This window comes from Microchirus variegatus (genome assembly GCF_963457635.1).
Source record: "Microchirus variegatus genome assembly, chromosome: 10".
NCBI classification, from domain to species: Eukaryota; Metazoa; Chordata; class Actinopteri; order Pleuronectiformes; family Soleidae; genus Microchirus; species Microchirus variegatus.
In genome coordinates this window covers 3,413,543-3,434,845 of record NC_139811.1, presented here as the reverse complement: position 1 = coordinate 3,434,845, position 21,303 = coordinate 3,413,543, and the positions used below count along the sequence as shown (strand labels likewise).

Sequence of the window (21,303 nt, the reverse complement as noted above, 5' to 3'; positions counted from 1 at the left end):
ATCAGTAATGATAGTTGTACATTTATATATACATAATAATAATCATTATTTATTTATTTATTTATTATTATTTGAATTTAAAAATGAATAAATAAATAAATAAATGGTCGTAATCGGGTTTGACCTGATTGGGCAGTTCTGTGACGTCACGTTACGTCAGCGCTGCCAGCGTGGAACGCACGTCGTGCGCCAAACCAGGAAGTAAACTGTCCGGCTCGGTGTGTGTGTGTGTGTGTTGTCAGTCACAGAAGTGTAAAGAGAGAGCTGTGAAGACAGACAGAGACGCGTCAGAGTGTCCGCGTCTTCCTGAAGTCTTCCCACGGGAGAACACGGCTCCTTGCTCCGTTTATCCGTCGTCTCCGCTGAGGCTGAGGCTGTGAGCAGAGACGGTAAGAGAGAGGGAGGAAGGTAGCTGTCAGCTCCGTCAGCTGTTTGCCTGTGTGTGTGTATGTGTGCGTGTGTGTAGCTAGCTTTAGCCTCTATATCCTGTTCACTGCGGATGTGTCAAAACGTCTATTTTACTCTGCCGGTGCTATCGGCTCATCGTATGGAAAGCCAAACAGGACACGCTTATGTGTTTCCATTTTTATTCACAATGGTTTATATTTAAATATAATATATTTTCAAAACAATACACTGGAAAAACACTAAGCACTACGCACACACACACACACCGAGCATATCAAAGTTTTCATGGTGCATTCCATTTGTAGTCGGAACAAGGAATTTTCCGAGGTCGTGGGAGTTTGTATTAGTTTCACAGTAAATCAGTCGTACACATATTTGATTTTTAATTGTTGACATGTTGCTACGCTGTTTGTGCGCAAACAGTTTATCGATAATTGTTATCGATATGGTGTAGCTAACAGTCGCTAAAAACAGCTAGCTCGATATATGTGTTTGCGTCCATGTTTTTCTTTCCAACCTTACAAATGGAAAGCTGTGGAACGCACCATTACTTCAGAACTCGGATGATGTCACCCCCCGAGTTCTGAAGTAATGGTGCGTTCCAGAGTCCATCCATACAAATGGGATGTGGGACTTATCCTACCTGAATTGTACCAGCTCCTACTTCAAAGCGTTCCAGCCAATTGAAGTCGAATGTTAGAAAACATGGACGATCGCGGCGCTTTCGCTTTATGTTTGAAGAGGCATTTTCACTGTCAGCAATTCAGTCTACTACAAGCGAGCCGCATATGTAAAAGCAATATGTAACGTCATGAGTGTACGTTTACCGTAGCCCTACATATCTTCATGCCAACAGATAACAACAACAATGACGACATAATTTCACGCCATAGCATGAAAAACAAGTTGTGATAAAATTGCTGTGTCTGAAACAACTCTACACCCAAGTAAAAGAAAAAGTAAAGTTTATAGCCTATTCATGTGACTCCGTGGGCGCCGCCACTAGTCGGGGGGGGTAGGTCGATCAGCCCCGACTTCGCTAGTAGGAGGAGGTCCCACTTCGACAGGCATTCCAGTGCACTTTTTCTAGTTGGAGGTCGGATAAGTCCCACGTCCAACTGGTTTGGATGGGCTCTGGAACGCAGCATAAATGGTGGACTAATTTTTCCAACTTGGAAAGTCGTAGCAACCTTGAGATTCCAAGATGGTTGCCAAGTTCCAAAGTAAATGGAATGCAGTAGGGAGCCTGCTCCCTCACTCCCCCCCCCTCAATAATAATTAATTTAAAGGGATATTAATATTGTAACGTTAATTGTGACGTTATTGAAGTAGCTGAACGGTTACTGTCGGCCGCAACCACGTCACTGCATCACAGCTAACACTCGGAACATTACAGAACAGGTACACTTTATAAACAACCATTACTGCAGGTCGCTGCAATACACTTAATCCATAAATGCCTGTTGATATCCAATGTTTACATTTTAAGTATCGTACTCTTGTGGCTTTGCTAAGAGTAGTTTTATACACATTTTTATTTGGAAGATCCAGTATCAATTCCTAAAAACCTTAGATTGATCTTTTAATATATGCCATGTTCTGTATCCTCTGCATAAATCTCGCTAGACACTTGAATAGCGATTAGCTCCCATTAAGCTAACAGTTCATTTTCTTTGCCGTCTATGGTGTAGAATCAGAAACACGTACAGTTGCAGCTATGGTTAATTGTTTCCCAGGAGTAGAGTTTACTTTGTCTGTTTCCTCGTTTGACTTTATGTGCAGTCACTTCCTGGTTTTCAGTCTTCAGCCAGCCTGACGAGTTTCCGGCAAATCTTGATAAATGATAAATCATTTGTCCGAAACCTGAAGTGTAAAGGTCCAGTGGTTAAAAACTAAGAAAACTCACTGTAGATTTATATTGATTCTGTTTTATTTCACATATTCCAGGGATCATACGGGTGCTTGAAATCCTTGAAAATTCTTGACTTTGAATGTTGCGTTTTCTAAGATGTTTGAATAGTGTTTGAATTTTTAAAAATGCTTGAAACACTGAGCAGTCATTGAAAATGAAGTACGAGGGGCGTTAATGTTTTTTTGCGTGGCAGCCGCCCAAAGTCAACGATACACCTGTTGGCAAAAGTTTTCTCTTTACACCGTCTCTAATGTTGAACACTGTATTCTCCACTGGAAGCCTCACATTTCACTGTGTCAACACAAGACACACAAGGATTACGTTGGGTTGCCAGGCCTGTGTGTGTGTGTGTGTGGCAGCATTGCTCAACTTAACACTCTAAATTGAGCCCAAATACATGGAGTCAACAAAATTAGAGTTTGTTTTGAATGAACTCTTGCTTTGCTGCCAGCGTGTGAATGAAAGACGGAAAAAAATATAGATGTTCTGTATGAATATATTTTTAATAAATGTACATATGTTGATATTATTTTGTTATATCACAGGTAATATAATGTGTTATTTGCCTGTCAGTGACGAATGTATTTATTGTATTTCAATAAGATTTTTCTTGATTAATCGAGCACAAAATGTCAGAAAATATTGAATTTTAAATTATGATGTTCTCACCTTTCCATATACCCAAATTATTAATTTATATATATGTATTGTTTATTTTATAATTTCAAATGAACAGATACTACAGCATGACATAATGTAATGTGTACAGCAACATAAATAAGATTTTCCCAAAATAAACCCCCCAATATCCACATTTAAGAACATATTAGCAATCACTTAATAGTCGCAGTCCTACATTTTTTTTTTTTTTTTTTTTTTTTTAGTATATTTTTTGGGCCTTTATTGCCTTTAATGGACAGTATAGTGGAGAGAGACAGGAAACAGGAGGCAGAGAGGGGGGGAATGACATGCAGGAAAGACTGCGTGTTGTGGGATTCAAACCAGGGTCGCCTGGGGCGAAGACTATAGCCTCAGCATATGGGGCATGTCAGGTGCTCTACCATCTGAGCTAAACACGGCCCCCAGTCCTACTTTTTAAGTATAGTAAGTATTAAGTCTTCATGACATGTGATCGTGCATTGCTGCTCCCTCCTACAAACAACAAATGGTCCAGTCCTGAGGGTGAAATCTCTCATGTCACCGGAGTAATGTGATAGACAAAGACTTACAGCTAAGTCTTGGGTTTGGCTCTGCACAGATAACTAACAGCTACACTTTGGCCTTTTTATGGCTCCAGTTTCTCTCTTACCTTATGCTGCAAAAGTGTAATTAAACTCCCAAACTACTTTGTTTTTCCAGGTGTAAACAAAGTGTATATGGGTATCTAGTAATGTTCAGATCCTCGCTCATGAGTGTAAAGTGTAAACCACTGCTTGATTTCACGAGCAGACCACGCCCCCTTCCTCCTTCTCTCCCTCCCTCCCTCAGCTCTCAGCCCACTTTCCTGGCATTTTTCAAAATCAGCCTCAGAAGAGCGGGTTTAGTAACCCTTTAAACAACACTTCAACTGTGGGGAAGCGTTACTGTGAAACACACATATGCTAGGTTTCTACATGTGGATAAATTCTGTAACTGTCTGTGTGAGTGTGTTCAATTTTCAAACGCTCTCTTTTTCCAACACAAACACTAGATGATGGTGGACTCTGCGTTGGCTCAAGTGGGCAAGAACCTGAATGAAGCCATGAGAATCCTGGGGGACGGACAAAGGAGGTAAGATTCCGCCCATTGTTCTGACAGAAGACAAATATATTTAAAACTGTGCAAAGCTGTGTTTGGTACAGTACAGTACGGTATGGTTTGGAATGGTGAAACCCTGCGCGAGGCTTGAGTTTTTCAACTGAGAACAGCACGTTTTGGCCATTTTTCCAGAGTAACTTTCAGTATCTGGCAGTTATTTACAATTTGCTGCGTGTTAAAGTAGTGTATTCATGTGAACAACTGTAAAACACTACACTTTGGCTTTTACGTGCAACTTCTCAGCTTTCAGAAACCGCTGGAATATTGATCTGATAGCACAAACAGTTGTGTATTTATTATTATTGGTATGCAAACGTTGAAACGTTAGCGATACGCTTGCTGTTAACGTACCAGAATGGAGCATTTTTTTTACATCTTTGTGTATATATTGGCTTCCTTTTGTCTAGAGAGTCTGAGCCGGGAGCAGAAAGACAGCGTTTGAGCAGAACCAGCATCCCTGGACCCCTGCAGGGAGAGTAAGACACACACACACACACACACACACACATTCACTATAACACAAATTAATTCTGTGTATTTTCAATCATTATATAACATTTAATTTATAATATTTTGCGTATTTCACAAATGTATTCAATGTACTAAATATGATGGTTATCAATGCAACAACCTTTAAGACCATGGTACAGTAAGTCGCTGATCTTTGTGTCTCCTGTCTTTGTGTATCTCCTGTCTTTGTGTGTCTCCTGTCTTTGTGTGTCTCCTGTCTTTGTGTGTCTCCTGTCTTTGTGTCTCATGTCTTTGTGTGTCTCCTGTCTTTGTGTATCTCCTGTCTTTGTGTGTCTCCTGTCTTTGTGTGTCTCCTGTCTTTGTGTGTCTCCCTGCACAGTGGACAGGATGTTGCCTCCATTCTGCACTTAGTCCACAACCTCATTCACGGAGAGAGCGAGGAGAGCGAGGACAAGCCCAACCAACAGTGAGTAAGAAATATGATTCCACTCTGAGGGATGGAATCAACACAATAAACATCACAACATCACAGCGAGTCTGACCTTTGACCTTTTATAGGTGTACAGTTTCAATATTAGAGATGCACGATATTGGACTTTTTTGCCAATATCTGCTGTCTGATTTGTTTGTAAAGCTGTGCTTTATAAATAAAGTCGTATTGGATTAGATAATAAGTGTATGACAGCGCTGTTGTGTGTCTCCAGTAGGTTGCAGAGTGTGTGTGAACAGGGTCACATGGCTCTGCTGGGTCACAGCCTGGCAGCCTACATCTCTGTGCTGGACAGAGAGCGACTGCGTAAGCTGACCACCCGCATCCTGTCTGACACCACGCTGTGGCTCTGCAGGCTCTTCAGGTACAGAACGTCTGGGGGAAAGAAAGAGGGGGAACATAATGGCTGCAACACACAGGAAGTCGCAGTGCATCACAGCTGACGGCAGCAGACACGTGGTACAAATGTTAGAGTGAGACTTTAGTGCCGTTCAAACTCTTTCAGGTACGAGAACGCTTCAGCCTGCTTCCACGAAGACGACAGAGACGGTCTGGTCAAAGTGTGTCGGCTGGTCATCAACGCGCGTTATGAAGAATACGCCTCTGAGGGATATGCAGTCCTCAGCTCCAGACAGCCCGTCATCTACCAGAGCGCCTCCTGCAGGCCTGGACTGGGACAGCACGTGTGTGGACAGGTAGGAATTCTATTTAGGTTATATTAGGTTTTGCATTATGGAGATGACATTTTTACAGTAGAGTATAATCTCTTTCTTTTTTTTTTACATAAACACAGGCCAACTATAATATAAGTAGATTCACACAAGTAATTCAGACACATTGCCAAATAGTAAATATAAGTTTGTATTTTGAATCAAAAGTAGATTTTTTCCATGTCTAAACAATTAGAGAGGCCTATATATGTATATATATACACACACATATATATACATATAGATATTTATATCTATATATATATATATATATTGGGCTTGGCGCGTTAACATGATATCAGCGGTTAACGGCGTCAACGTTAGCACACGTTAACGCATGGTGCGTTTCCATGACGACTGACTGGAAAAAGACGCGCGTGACGTCATGTTTGCGTGACTCCCGATTGTTAAAATTTGTCTCTAAAGTAACGCTAAACTTAAAAAAAAGAGGCACACATACGCAGTAGACCACTCCAGTTCAACTGTAGGCTCGCTAACGGCGCTAAGGAGCTAATGCAGGTAACGGAGCTAACTGGTAAACGTTGCCTGGACTCCGGTGTCTCGGCACGTAATCATGACGTCACACTCGTCTTTTTCCGGGTCAGTCGTCTTCCATTAGCGTGCGTTAACCTAGTGCCTATCACTAATATATATACACATAATCCATGTGAAGTATATCAACTTAAATCTTGTGTAGATTGCCTTGGCAGAGTATTTTCCAGCCGTCTTCAGAAATATTGATATTGAGGTCGTCAAAGACCACGCCACTTGCTTTTCTGTCGGAGGATTCTTTAGCGTTATTATCTACATTTCTAGACACAGGAAGTAGGTCTGGAGATGCAGCTCCTGATCTGCCAATCTTCCAAAACGACACAGTAACTCATTGTCGTGATAAACCTAAAACACGCCCATGAATAACTTCGCCAAATCTTCTCTGCCAGTGCCAAACGGGTTATTCTTCTATATTATTGGCACGCCCCGTCTACTGCTCTCCACCCTCCCTCCCTCCCCACACTCAGCTCTCAGCCCACTTCTTGGCATTTTTCATAATCAAAGAGCAGCTAATCAGACATTGGGCAGCGACATTAACACATTCTCTTGTGTTTTAATCCGATTCTCGATTATTATTGGTATTGTTGTTGACGTGTCCCTCTCTATCTCTGTGTCTGTGTGTCCACAGCTCGGCCTGCCTCTCTCCAGCCTCTGCACCGTCCCGTGCAACACACTCTTTGGATCCCAACACCAAATGGTAGGAGAATAAAGATGAAAATGACACAGTGAACTGTCACAGATTAGAAACTGTCTCACATGAACAAGTTTGTCTCTCTCAGGACGTCGCCCTGTTGGACAAACTCATCAAAGAAGACGTAGACGCTGGGAAGCTTCCGTTGCTGCTCATCGCTAATGCAGGTGAACGAATGACGGTCACGGTGTCTGCAGTTTAAATATGTACATATGTAATAATATTAACGTAATTGATTTATCTGTTGTTTAATCACAGGCACCCCCGGGGCAGGACATACGGACAAGCTGGGTCGCCTCAAGGACCTCTGTGACCAGTACAAAATGTGGCTTCATGTGGAGGGGTGGGTAGTTTGACACCTCATGAAATGAATTTATTTTTTAAATCAAATCTGATTTGATGTTTTTCTTCTTTTCCTGATATTCATCATCATATTAGCTCACCCCCAACTCACAGTGTATGTTTTTCTCTTCTTTTTCAGGGTCAACCTGGCAACCCTGGCACTGGGTCAGGTCACCTCTGCTGTCTTGGTAATACTCTTATATTTTATTTGAATACTGTATTCAGTATTTTTTTTTTTACTTTAAAATAAACACACCCAAAAAAAAGATAAAACTTATCACAGATTATTAATTCCTTGTTGTCTCATTAAAGCAATGATGGAGCTTAGCACGGGGCAATATATTGATTTTATTTGGTCTTAGATTTTGGATATCATCATATCGTGATAAGGTTCCTTAAAAAGGCCGCTGCATTGATCATCTGCATATTTATTATTTGAATAAATCTGTGAAATAAACAAAATATCATAAATCCAATATTATACATATTGGTTAAAGAAAAATATGGAATTGACAAAATGATATTGGAAAAAGTGCCTTTAATTTTATCCTAATCGTTTGTGTTCTATCAGAATTTGACCATATTTATTGTCAGTGTCATTGTTTCTAACACATGGAAATAATCCTTTGTTTTAACATTAAAAAGCTAAAGAAATAAAGAAGCTATTATCTGAAATGAAAGGTAATTAAAAGTATATTAAGATACAGGTCATAAACAGTCGATATTTGATTTTACTCTCCTTTGAGAAGCACAAACAAGCCTGTCTGCAGATGTAGATCCCAAAATATATTGTATATCGAGTCATAGCCTAAAAATATCCAGATATTATTCATGTCGCTCAGCCATAAATGTGGCATTTACGTGACGAGGAAGCCAATAAAAGAAAAGTCTTGGCGGCCATCGTCTAGTCTCCACCTCCACGTGTCCCACCTTCTCTAACAGTCTCATCTGATAAGAACCAAACAGGAAACAGGAAGTGTTCTCCTAATATGGACTCTCTCTCTCTCCGCCTCCAGGCAGCCATCAGAAGTGACAGCATGACACTGACGCCAGGTCAGTGGCTCGGACTGCCCGCGGTCACTGCCGTCACGCTCTACAGACATGAAGACCCTGCACTGGTACGATCACGTAGACTCGATCTGTCGGTCTGAACCTTTTCACTTGTCACTGCTCTGCCTCCATTGTGTCATGATTGTCATTATTATTTTTTAAAGATGTGTGATGTTGTTTGTTATTCATTATGTAGAATTACAGTGGCTAGATTTTTTCAGGCCTTTGTTTTGTTAACAGCTGTGTCCAGAGAAATTGTGTTTTTGGGTCAAGTTACAAAACAAATGTTAAATCAAGTGATGCAATTTACAAGGTTTCTTGAATGCATCTTGAAGCTGCTCTTCTAAGGTCAACACTCGGTTGATTCTACATAAGTTAGAAGATTTACCAGCATCTATGAATGCATCACGTTATCTTCTCCTTGTTAAGGCCACATTATACTTTTAAAACTGCGTAATGCAACTGAGTAACCACGGAGACCCCTCGAGCCCTCATATTTCTCTGTCGTGGTGCCTGATACACACTGCAATATCCCACCCGATCAGTAGGGGGGCGCTACGCAAGGTTGTTTTGCTTCTGGCTGCAGTGAGCAATGGCGTCCGAGAGAGAAAGACTGTTATTTTTGTTGCAGCTGAGTAACATTGAAACAGTGGCCGTTATTTCACGTGTATAAATTGGGCTTTAGCTCAACACGCAGTGAACCCTGCATTACTTTCACTAACTCTCATGCACTAGATTTTACAATACTCAAATATTACCAGTAAATATTCAAATAGCATTTTTGCTCGGAATAGGTAAGTTGGACCTTATCCTAAGTGACAGTGAAGTTTTCTTCTATAATAACTTCAGCTATTCACCAGTCAATGCACCTGTTGTTTGTCCCTCAGTCTTTGGCAGCAGGTTTGACCTCCAGTCAGCCCGTGGAGAAGCTGCGAGCGCTGCCTCTCTGGCTCTCACTGCAGCACCTCGGTCACAACGGGATTGTCCAGAAAATCAAGCACGCCACTGCCCTGGTGAGCGTCGCATAACCTCCCTCCTTCCTTCTTGTTTGTTAAGTTTTCTTGCACGAGGAGGTCATCATCATCATCATTTCTCTCCCCTCTAGAGCCAGCACCTGCTGCAGAAGCTCAACACTCTGTCCTCTATCAAAACATCGGTATGTGGATTTAAAACATTTCGGTCATTCATATCTGAAAAGCGGGGAAGTCATGTAAAGATGTAAAGATGCCCGGTATTCATTACAAACTGTACTTCTGAAAGACGGTCTTTAGTAAATCATGATTATTTACTGTAGGAGATAATATACATGCTGCTCACATTCATGCTAATCTCACACTGGGCTCTATCGTCGTGGTGGTTGCCAGGTGTAATGGTGGTGATTATAGTAAATAAACTCAGTGTTTACTCAGGGTGTGACGGTACGCACAAGAGTCACGGTGCGGTACATTTTCGGTACGGAAAGAAATTTGGCCAAAAAAGGATGTTGTTTTTCATTTATGAACACGTTTAAATGACTAAAGAGACTCAACTGTAAAAATAACGGTTGGCCCGTCATTTCCTTAATAATGTAAATGCCAGTGGTTTCTGCATTTGTACAGATTTTGCGATCGTTGCACTGGTGCTACCAGCAGAACATTGACACTGTCACTTATGCTACTGTAGGTTTTCGGGGAAACTAACGGTATGCTAGCCTATGCTAAATAAAATCAGTTGATTTAACGGATCGACGACAAATAGTATGTGAGACGCTGCGATTGTGTCACGTCTTGCCGGGAGAAACGAGGAAATGCGATTAAATGTCCGCTCTGCTACTGCCGAACATACACATTAAAATCTTATATATAAAAAACTGAAACTCTACCTCTAGTAGCAGGATGCTACGTCTGCAGTGAATCTAAAGGCCCATTTGTGGTCCGTTTTCTGTCTGTCTGAAATCCGCTACATCACTAGCCCTACGTATTCCCGCGTGCATCTTTTGCATTGGAATGGGCGTTACTTACGCAATACTTCCTCTAGAGGGCAGTGTCAGGTTGCAGGCATCAACAAACCACTGGTGACGACTAAAGAAGTTATTTATTGTGCTTGACCTGAAATAGACAGAAACGCAAGTGGGATTAGCGGCGGTGGAATGTTAGTGGGGAATATTACTCATTGGTATATTTACTCTCTACTGCCCCCTTGTGGTCTCCAGTGGTAATGCTCTCCTATAATGTTCTCCGTCTTCTGTGTAGTACATAAATGTGCCTTGAAGCAGTTATTGCAGAAGTGACAAATGTTGCCCCTAAAGGTCACAGATGTCGCCCTTCAGGTCACAAATGTTGCCCTTAAGGACACAAATGTTGCCATTAAGGACACAAATGTTGCCCTTAAGGTCACAAATGTTGCCCTTAAGGTCACAGATGTTGCCCTTAAGGACACAGATGTAAGGTCACAGATGTTGCCCTTAAGGTCACAGATGTTGGACACAGATGTTGCCTTCAAGGTCACAGATGTTGCCCTTAAGGTCACAGATGTTGCCCTTAAGGTCACAGATGTTGTCCTTAAGGGCACAGATGTTGTCCTTAAGGTCACAGATGTTGTCCTTAAGGTCACAGATGTTGTCCTTAAGGACACAGATGTTGCCCTTAAGGACACAAATGTTGCCCAGATGTGTCCTCTTATGTTGATGAAGGGGAAAACGTACACGGCCACAAATGATTGATTAAAACCTTGAAACCTTTGGTGTTTATTTGTAGGATGTGCTTGAGACAGATATCTCTCTCGTCGAGGCTTTGACCATGGTAAAAAACAACAAGACATTCCTTACTGATACTATCACAGTCTTAAAAGCCTAAAGCTTGTTCATTGGCATCCACTAAAGGCTAAATTCAAACAATATAAAGATTTCCTAATTAAAACTTCATGTAAATGGGATGCAGTGAACAAACCGAGTGGTGGGATCCCAATCATGGCACAGTGGTGTTATCTATTCAGTCTCACTGCTGCTTGGTGGAGAAGGTTGTTTTCTGTGTGTGTGTGTGTGTGTGGAGTCATAGTCAGTGTGGGTGTGCCTTGTTTCCAGGGGCGTGGTTTCGCTGATCCCGCCCCCCTCTCTGCCACTTCACTGCGGGATGTTCTGGGCTCTGTCTTGCTCTCTATTGTAGGTGGGACCAATCCTTTCACCCCAATCCTCCCCCTGCCCACCACCACTCCGCCTTTGCCGCGTTCCAATTTGGAATTTCCAAGCTCCGAGTGACCCCTGCTCACTCACGTAGTGTGAACATGCTCTGATTTGACGCCACTCGAGGCCCAAATTTGCATACAGCGCAAGGGAAGTGAGACACGGGAGAGACGGATGCTAATACAGCTTCGATAGAGATTATAGATTTACTCACCAAGTATAGACTTATTTTTACACGACTGTATCTTCATAATGGAGCAGTTAAAGTACCTGTGTACTGTACATGAATGAGCGTCAGATGCCTGATTTGTTTGTTTGTTATGTTCCACAGGTGGAGGATGAACTGGCTTCTCCTGTGGTTCTGTTCAAGTTCTCCCAGGATACGAGTGCTGGTATGTGTCTCACTCACCGGACCTGACAGACATGTTCACTGTTATAAATGTGTTGTAAAGCTAAAAATGTCCTCGTTTAAACGTCTACTTCAATTCAATTCAGTTTTATTTGTCTAGCGCCAAATCATAAACATACATGATTATTTTTAGAATCGAGTAATCTGTTGATTATTTTCTCAATTAATCGAGTATTCTTTGGTCCGTAAAAGGTTGAAAAATGCCCATCAGTGTTTAACAAACCTGGAAATCACATTCAGAGATTAGAAAATATTCACATTCAGAGATTAGAAAATATTCACATTCAGAGATTAGAAAATATTCACATTCAGAGATTAGAAAATATTCACATTCAGAGATTAGAGAACATTCACATTCTGAGATAAGAAAATATTTAAATTCTGAGATTAGAAAATATTCACATTCAGAGATTAGAAAACATTTAAATTCTGAGATTAGAAAATATTCACATTCAGAGATTAGAAAATATTCACATTCAGAGATTAGAAAACATTTAAATTCTGAGATTAGAAAAAATTCACATCCTGAGATTAGAAAATATTCACATCCTGAGATTAGAAAATATTCACATCCTGAGATTAGAAAATATTCACATCCTGAGATTAGAAAACATTCACATTCAGAGATTAGAAAATATTCACATTCTGAGATTAGAAAATATTCACATTCTGAGATTAGAAAATATTCACAAAAACCTCTAAAACCGATGAATCAATTATCAAAATAGTTGATGATTAATTTAGTCACCGATTAACAATGGATTAATCGAATTATCGCTGTATGATGATGATTTATTAATGACGTTGTACACAGTTTATACTAAACTATACTTGTGCGTTGATTTCAGCATCCAATGGGAGTTCAGGAGAGAGTTACTGCGCAGGAGAGAGGGAGGTCCTCGATACTTTCAACAGATGGGTCAGTGGTTCTAACCGTTTTATTTCACATGTACTTTAACTTAAAGACATGACCTTAATTATACCATAATTATGTCATGTGATCTGAGCTCTGGGCTAATCTCGCATATGAGTTGTTGTTTTTAAATCTTTGTCGCTGTAACAAATGTTCCCGTGTGCAGCTGGGTGAACAACTGGCTCTGTCCGTCCCCACCTGTGGAGTGGAGGTAGTCGAGGTGGAAGACGAGGGCACCTGTGTTCGCTTCAGCCCCCTGCTGACTGCTGCAGGTAACACACACACACACACACACACACACGACATCTGCCCTCAGTGATGCATTTGGTTATTGTCAGAAATACTTAAAGGCGCCATCTGTAACAATGCGGCCGAAAACGGTTACTACACTTAAAATCAGCAGCCTCCAAAGCCGAGGGAACAGTTCAAAACAGAACTCGACAGTCGAGCTATGATGCTAACTTAGTTAGCCGAGCTGAACTTACCTGTCTAGGAGAAGAGTAGCCCATTCTGCATCTGTTTTGAAATTCCTCTCAGCTTTAAACTCTCTCCACCGTTCAAAAGCATGTCCTTTATAGACCCTCGCTTTGCTGCAAACTTTATCTTGGCGTTTTTGACATTCATACCGAGGTCTTTTAGGTTTCCTTTCATTTCAATTGTAGCTACGTAACTGGCAACATATGGTTGCTCAACAGCTGAGACTCTACTGACTGCTATGATTGGTAGTCGGCGGTAGATGACGCGTCATGCCAAAACATAATTTCAAAACACAACAAACTTTGCGGTGCAAAAAATATATTTTATAATGCAAATATTTTTGTAGTACTATTTTTGTTGGTGAGTTCAGTTTGTTATATGAACATTATTCCTGGTCCTCTGTGACATATTAGGAGGATTTTATGGCCAGTTGCTTTAGATTTATTACATAATGCACCTTTAATAATGTCACCAGAGAATGGTCGTGACTGTGTCCTCTCTCCCCACACACACGCGCACACACACACAGTGCTCGGGACTCAGCAGGAGGAGGTGGACGAGCTGGTGGAGAAGCTGACGGAGCTGCTTCCTGTGATGAACTCCACACTGTGTCTCAGACAGGAGTTCAGAGAGGAGAGCCGCCGACACACGGCCTCGCTCACATATGTGGAGGACTTGAGTTGGCCTGGTCTGGGAGTGCTCAGGTAAAAAAAAAACCTGAATGACTTTAAGATGTAGCTTCTCTAAGTACGCTTGACTCACAGTAAGTCAGTAAAACATTGCACTGTTCACTGATAGAAATCAACAACATAAAATACCAGATACAGTCACACAAAAGCATGGTCTTCAGCTGCTTTTTAAAACAATCAGCACAGTTTTAGCAGCGTAATATAAAAAGCTAAGGTCCCCTCATGTTTTAAACTTCTTTGAACAGCACTGCCTGAACTGTGAGTGCCCCCTGCTGGCCTCCTCTGCCCATAACCACCATAACAGTTCAAGGTGCTGCTAACCTGTTGCAGGGTCAGCGCTAAAAAACATCGGTTTTGCCTTTGAAAATCATAAAAATATACATTTATTATTATTACAACCTGTTTACAAAGTGCTTTTACATTACATAACAATACATACACACATATAAACAGTATAAATGAAACAAATATTAAATTGGTTAAGGTGCTTACAGAGAAAGAGAAATTAGATAAAAAGATAAGAAAAACAAGACATCTATATAATCTAACTGCGACGCAAATATTTTAGGATAAAAATTTTGTTGAAAACAAATTTAATGGATTCAGGGAACTGAAACTTTTATTTTGAAATAGGAATAATCTGTAAATTGAACTTCCTGACAGAAAATCTGTGATTTTACATCAAATGTTCAAATGTGGATTTTTTTTGTTCAGATTTACCTCAATGACACAAACTTAGTAGAAGATTTATCAAAAATCAAAAAGCTAAAAACGCTGATTTTCTCTGTGGACTTTGGTGTGGGAGAGTGAGCTGTTTCAATGTTGAACCAATGAGATCAGTGCAGTGGTCAAACTGGAATAGGATCTGTATGTATGTATCTGTATGTATCTGAATGGTTAGAGATTCACCAGCACAATAAATGTAAGCTGTAAATAAATGCGTGGACACGCGTGTTGACGTCCAGGTTCGAGCCACAGACCGACGGCATGGACGAGAGCAGGAGGAAGCAAGAGCTGGAGAAAATTAACACCGAGCTGCTGAAGAAACTCCAAGAGCTGGACACGGACATCGTCTTCTCTACTGGTGAGTCAAAGCTTCACTCTGTCAGACCGCTCGTCTGAACGTCTCTGAGTCTCTGCGTCTGTCCTCTCAGGTCCCGAGTTTGGACAGGAGGACGACTGCATCTTTGTGGGAATGGTGACGGACGACGTCGACGTCCCACAGCTGGTGGACACGATGGCTGCTCTGGGGAGGGACATAGAGGAGAGTGGGAAGGTAATCATGTCGTGTTCTTTTATATGGTACATGAAGGTCCTGCGTCATCATAAATAAAAGTCTTTTAAAGGTCCAGTGTGTGATATTTGGCAGTGTTTATTGACAGACCTTTAAGTATGTATGTAGAAGTGTGTAATTTGCTATAGAATAAGAATAGTTTGTTTTTCCTTATCATTAAAATAAGCCTTTAAGTGAAGATTGCACACTGCGTGTTATACTTATGTATTTGTGACTGTTTCCTGAGCAGCTTTTGGAGAACATGACGGAGGTGGTGAGGAAGGGCATCATGGAGGCTGAACTGCAGCTACAGAAGGCCAACGAGGAGAAACTCATGGAGGAGGTGCGTGTGTTTGTGTGTTCCAGTTATTACAGTGTTGTGGGGACACAGTCACATTATAGGGACAAACGTGTATTAAATATTATGTTTTAAGGTGCAGACATGTTGTATGGTTAGGTTAAGGTTATAGTGAAAGTCTCCAGGAAACAAGTGTAAGTCAATATAATGTCATATACACTACCGTTCAAAAGTTTGGGGTCACTTAGAAATGTCCTTAATTTTGAATTTTTTTCAATTAATATAACATTAAAGGTCCCATATTATACCCTATTTCTCCAAGTTAAACTAGTTCCCTGGTGTCCTAATGAACTAATACCATATGGATCAAGCATCACAGCAGTTCAATCACCCTGCCAAAACAGCCCTGTTCAGAACGCTCTGTTGAGTAGTATCTCTTAAAAAAAAAAAAGGCTCTAGCAGGCACATTGCCGTCATATGTAACATGTATCCACTGGACAGATAAATCCTCTGAGGCTGGAAGTTTGTGAAGAACTCTGTGCTGCACTGTGGAGCCAAGAATAGAACTTTTCACGGACCTCCGGTTTTCGGATACCGTTGCCCTCGCCAGCACTCTCGCGAGACAACACTTACCGCAATTTGGCGTCTTGTGACGTCCCAGTGAGCGCAGAAATCAACATTGCGTGTTTTATCTCCTGTACTTAGACTGAGGAGGACCAGAAATACATGAGTGAGCCATCTTTGTTCACACTTTGCTGACTGGTAGGTCCTCCAGAGTCCCAAATATAATTATTAAAATGATTAAAAAAAGTGGATTTTGCATAATATGGGACCTTTATATAAATTACACACTAGAAATACACTTTGTGGTGCAGTTTTAAAATCGTCCAAGGAAAGATGATCTCAATTTAAGGCAGATTTGGATCCAAACTGTGACCAACTTAAGCAAACCCCAGTAGATGTTTTCCTTTGTAAAAGGATAAAAAAGTTAACTTTAAGCATTAAGTGGTTATGGTTATGGTTAAGGTTAAGGTTAGGGATAAGGACAAGGACAAGGCTTTGGTTGGCTGTCACCGCAAAGTCCTTAAAGAAGGATAGCATTGTGAACCTGTGTGTGTGTGGGTATATACACATACAATGAAATGTTTAACTTTCTCACTCTGTGTGTGTGTGTCCATGTGTGTGTGTGTGTGTGTTACAGGGCTTAATGAGACAACTTCCTCTAGTCGGTTCCGTCTTAAACTGGTTCTCTCCAGTTCAGAGCTCCATGAAGGGACAGACCTTTAACCTGGCTGCAGGTACAGTGTGTGTGTGTGTGTGTGTGTGTGTGTGTGTGTGTGTGTGTGTGTGTGTGTGTGTGTGTGTGTGTGTGTGTGTGTGTGTGTGTGTGTGTGTGTGTGTGTGTGTGTGTGTGTGTGTGTGTGTGTGTGTGTGTGTGTGTGTGTGTGTGTGTGTGTGTGTGTGTGTGTGTGTGTGTGTGTGTGTGTGTGTGTGTGTGTGAACATGTTAGTTGGCAGTAAATTAATGTGTCAAAGTCATGAGAGAATAAAAATGTGTTTCAGTTTGTTAAGCTGTCGACTATATAATAGCTACCTTAGCTTATCATATTGTTTTTAGTGGCTCTGTGTGTGCTTCCACATTTGCACTTGCCAATATGACCAACAGAGGCCGCCAGAGGCTTATTGTGTGACTGGGGTGAAGTCTGTCATCTATGATTGCCTTGTTTTATTTAAAATCCCAGAACCTGCTGTAGTGGTTCTCCTGAATATGTGTGTATGTGTGTCCTCAGGTTCTCTGGACAGCACAGAGACAACATACTCCACCAAAGCACAGGCAGGAAGGCCGTCCATGCAGGACACGCCCACCTCCTCTTCAAAGAGACCACCAGGTACGACTAACGTGGATGGCGACACAATCTGCCATGAAATAAATCAGAATCAGAATCAGAATCAGAATACTTTATTAATCCCCGTGGGGAAATTGTTTCGTCAAAGGAGCCAAAAACACACATGACATCACACTCACCTTTATCTCTCTCTCTCTCTCTGTCTGTCTTTACAGGTCAAAGATTATTCCAGCGCTCGGGAGCAAACTCCGACTCGTACAGCGAGACCAGTTCCATCGAACAGGTGGAGAGTTTCACTGTGAACGGCGGCAGCAGCAGCAGCATCATGGCACTCCCTCCATTCTCAGCGCTCGCCGCAGAGGACGTCGGAGACCAGAGTCACGAGGAGTCGGCGGAAACACTTCAGGTATCACTCGAGCAGACGCAGAACACGCAGACGGCAGCTGAGGACGCCTCGCTGGAGAGGCAGCCTGAAGGAGCAGAGGAGGAGGTGACGCACAGCGGGAGATAGGAGCGTCTTTGGTGTCCACAAACCGTCCTGTCCAGAAAAAAAGAAAAAAGAATGAAAGGCTTTATTATATTGTGAATCTTACTGTTCTAGAATTGAAGGGAAAATCTCTGGAGCTAAATTGACCTGTGTTTGTTTATTTTTCATGGTTGAGGAATGTTAAGTTAACGAGAAGAAAATATATCCTATATCCGCGATATGTGCTGCGTTTCCATCACGGTACGGTTCGGTTTGGTACGACGAATACGCCGATAGTGGTTTTACTCCACCAAACCGAAGTGTTCCACTCAATGGAAACGCAGCTATAGTGTTTTAATATACCATCATCGACCACTTCTTTAGGTTTAATATGTACCTAATAAAGTGGCCTCTGTAGCTCAATGGGACTTTTGCTCTGCGTTCAGAGAAGGTCTTCTTCTGACCTTGTAGCAAGTGAATATTTGAGTTGTTGTTGCCCAGTCTGGTCGTTCTCCTCTGACCTCTGGTATATAAATAAGGCATTTTCTGATGATAAATAACAATTAGACCAACGGCCATGTTCCATCCAGGTCACTCGTCCAAAAGTCAATGAATCAGGTAGCATCGAGAGCATCCAAGAGGCATCTTCAGGTCTGAAAGTCTCTGGTTAAAACCCAGGAAATGTAACCTCTATGAAATTCTGACCAGTCTGACTTACTCTGAGTGGCAGCTTCTTAAAGAAGCCCCGACGACTGTAGTTATGGTGCGTTCCATTCCATTCCATTTGAACTCGGATTTCGAACTTGGAGCGACCTCACCAATCCCACATGGGATTCCAAGATGGCCGACCGCCGTTTCACAGTAGATCAGTCGTACACGTAGTACGTAAAAATGCGTGAAAATTACTTACCTAGAGCAGGGGTGTCAAACTCATCAGCATAACAGTTGCCCCTCAAAGGGCCAGATGCAACTGTCATACAGAATAAATGTAACTAAATGTAACCAAATATACTGTAAAATAAAGGTAACTACTCCGTAACATATTGATAAATAACTTTCTGTATTTATTACTTATTCAAGTTACAAATATGATGCATTATAGATGTAACCCGGTCCGCGAAGGTGTATCAGTGATACACTGCGATGTGTATCATTGTGGCAGGATGCCGTCACTTTGCGGCTAACGCAATCGCCATGCATTGTGGGAAATTTAGTTTATGGTCAACGCACGCCTTAAAGCAGCATATACCTATTTTAACACAGATTTTTAAGACCAATTAATCACTCGCGGGCCACATAAAATGACGTGGCGGGCCACATCTGGCCCCCGGGCCTTGAGTTTGACACGTGACGTAGAGCGTTGCGATCAACTGGTATTGCTAGCAGTGGCTAGCAATAGCACGAGGTGCGCTTGCGTCTCCCGCGATTTCCGAGTTCCGAAATGAACGGAACGCAGCGTCGCCGTGAACGCCGCTCACGTTTCACAGAGGTTCATTTCCTCGGGGGCTAAACGTTGCATGTTGCTACCAGCTAACTACCTTTTGCACTCAAACATGGCCGACTCCATGGAAACACTCCTGCTGTAATGTAAAGGGCTGATTCTAAGGTAACAATAACCAACGGTTCCTATTTTTTTTTAGACGTTAATACATTAATTAAAACATAATTATATATAAAAGTATTTCTATACACTGGAGCTTTTAATATGTGCCCATGTTTACTGTCCTCGATGTAAATTACTCAGTTATATAATTAACGATTAAATAAATCTATATTGGAGGATGATATCATCTGTTTATTCAAAATGGCTTCGACTAATAATAATAAGCAGTTAGCTGCTTCACTTCATCAGAGTCACTGCTGAGAGAAGAAGAAAAACTGAAGAGATGTCAAAATTTTAGTCACAATTACATTCCCTTTGCTGTTTGTTTGTTTTTTCTTTCTGGTTAAATGTTTTATTTACTTTTACCGTAGCTATTTCCTGTTCACACGTTTTATATAAGTGCCATAACAGAGGGCTGTTTCTGTGGCTGCACCTTTAACACTGACACTCACTCTGGTCAGTGATAGCTGTCCGAATATCTATTTAACACGGATTGGAACTAAAGGATTTCACTGACGGCAACGTTAATGCATCACTAGAACCTTATTTACTATGGAAAAGGAAAAACGGGAAAATGAAGGTGTATTGTGTATGCGCACTCAGTGTCATAGGAACCTGTGATTGAAGCTTGCGTACCATTTAAACTTCCGTCAACAGGGCTAACGGCAGCTCCTCATCAGAGGAGAGTGGATTCTTGTTTAGGATCTGAATGAGAATGAATGAATGAGCATCTATAGAACTCTGGTAGCCGATGTCACACAACCATGATAAGGCCCTCTGACCTACTAGAAGACGATAGGATCAAACACAAGAAACAGATGTTGTGGTACTTGATGCCAGTAAATCATGGACTCAGACTGGATTTACCAAGCGCTAGTCTGCGCAGCAACGTTAACACACTGCCCATTGCTAATGCTAACTTTATGCTAACGTGACACTTCCACTGACAACAACACTATCTTTAAGCGTGACGTCAAGAGCTCTATAGCTGTGATAGGACCGGCTAAGATGGTGGTGGTCAAAATGTCTGAACTCAGATCTACTCCAAATTGTTCCTTTAGTACTTTGAGCCAGTTCCAGGTGGAACCGCTGACTGTAGAGTTATTCAAATGGTTTTCAGAAGTGTGGACACTGAAGATGACTTGACTGGATACGAGCTTTATTGCACTTGTTTTGTAGATAACTATTGCTGTACTTTATTTAAATTCTTACAAAGGTGTAAATGAAGCAGAATTTTCTAAATGATTGTTTTTGTCATGTGATTTAATGCAAAAGCTAAATCAATAATATCCCTTGTTTGTTTTGATTTGATATAAAAATGTCTGTCTCTGTCTGAATGATTACATTTCCTTTCTCTCCAGTGGTTCTCACTCTTAAGTTTCCCAGTTCAGAAACATGTTTTGTGTCAATTCTGTCGGCTGATTAAATTTTAAGATTTTTAGTCTCAATCAGTGGTGTTGTGTAGTTTTTCATGAATGAACGAATATCTGCGCACAAATGAGTTGTTAAATAGCTAGTTCAGTCTTTTTGAAGTGAGACTGTATGAGGAACTCATCTTCTCCACATACAGGTTTAGACTGCAGCCCAAATCGGATTTGTAAACATATTCTGACCAACTGTTCACATTATATTATGGCAAGTGATCAGATCTGATTATTATCGACTGGTATTGCTAACAATGGCTAGCCCAAAAATTTTCCTCCAAGTTGCTACGTATTTGGAAAACAATGGAACGCTATATATTCC

The 21,303-nt window shown here is 41.4% G+C and overlaps 1 protein-coding gene across 1 annotated transcript; it reads left to right on the top strand.

Annotated features, from left to right (window-relative positions):
* Positions 1–259: 259 nt before the first annotated feature.
* On the top strand, positions 260–20,967 carry pdxdc1 (pyridoxal-dependent decarboxylase domain containing 1). Its single transcript, XM_083896419.1, has 23 exons — positions 260–389; positions 4,011–4,090; positions 4,525–4,593; positions 4,968–5,054; positions 5,293–5,442; positions 5,584–5,773; positions 6,969–7,037; positions 7,120–7,198; positions 7,290–7,374; positions 7,513–7,561; positions 8,390–8,491; positions 9,311–9,436; positions 9,529–9,579; positions 11,915–11,975; positions 12,841–12,911; positions 13,072–13,177; positions 13,912–14,086; positions 15,037–15,155; positions 15,226–15,347; positions 15,595–15,687; positions 16,844–16,940; positions 17,432–17,530; positions 17,704–20,967. The coding sequence occupies exons 2-23, from the start codon at positions 4,011–4,013 to the stop codon at positions 17,997–17,999; spliced, it is 2,376 nt and encodes a 791-aa protein (XP_083752545.1). The 5' UTR covers positions 260–389; the 3' UTR covers positions 18,000–20,967.
* The last annotated feature ends 336 nt before the right edge of the window (positions 20,968–21,303 follow it).

Bases quoted from the DNA above. Each gene is read 5' to 3' on its own strand.
- pdxdc1 (XM_083896419.1), top strand. From the start codon at position 4,011: ATGATGGTGGACTCTGCGTTGGCTCAAGTGGGCAAGAACCTGAATGAA. The intron at 5,774-6,968 runs GTAGGAATTCTA...GTGTGTCCACAG, and splicing joins GACAGCACGTGTGTGGACAG to CTCGGCCTGCCTCTCTCCAG. The intron at 11,976-12,840 runs GTATGTGTCTCA...CGTTGATTTCAG, and splicing joins CTCCCAGGATACGAGTGCTG to CATCCAATGGGAGTTCAGGA.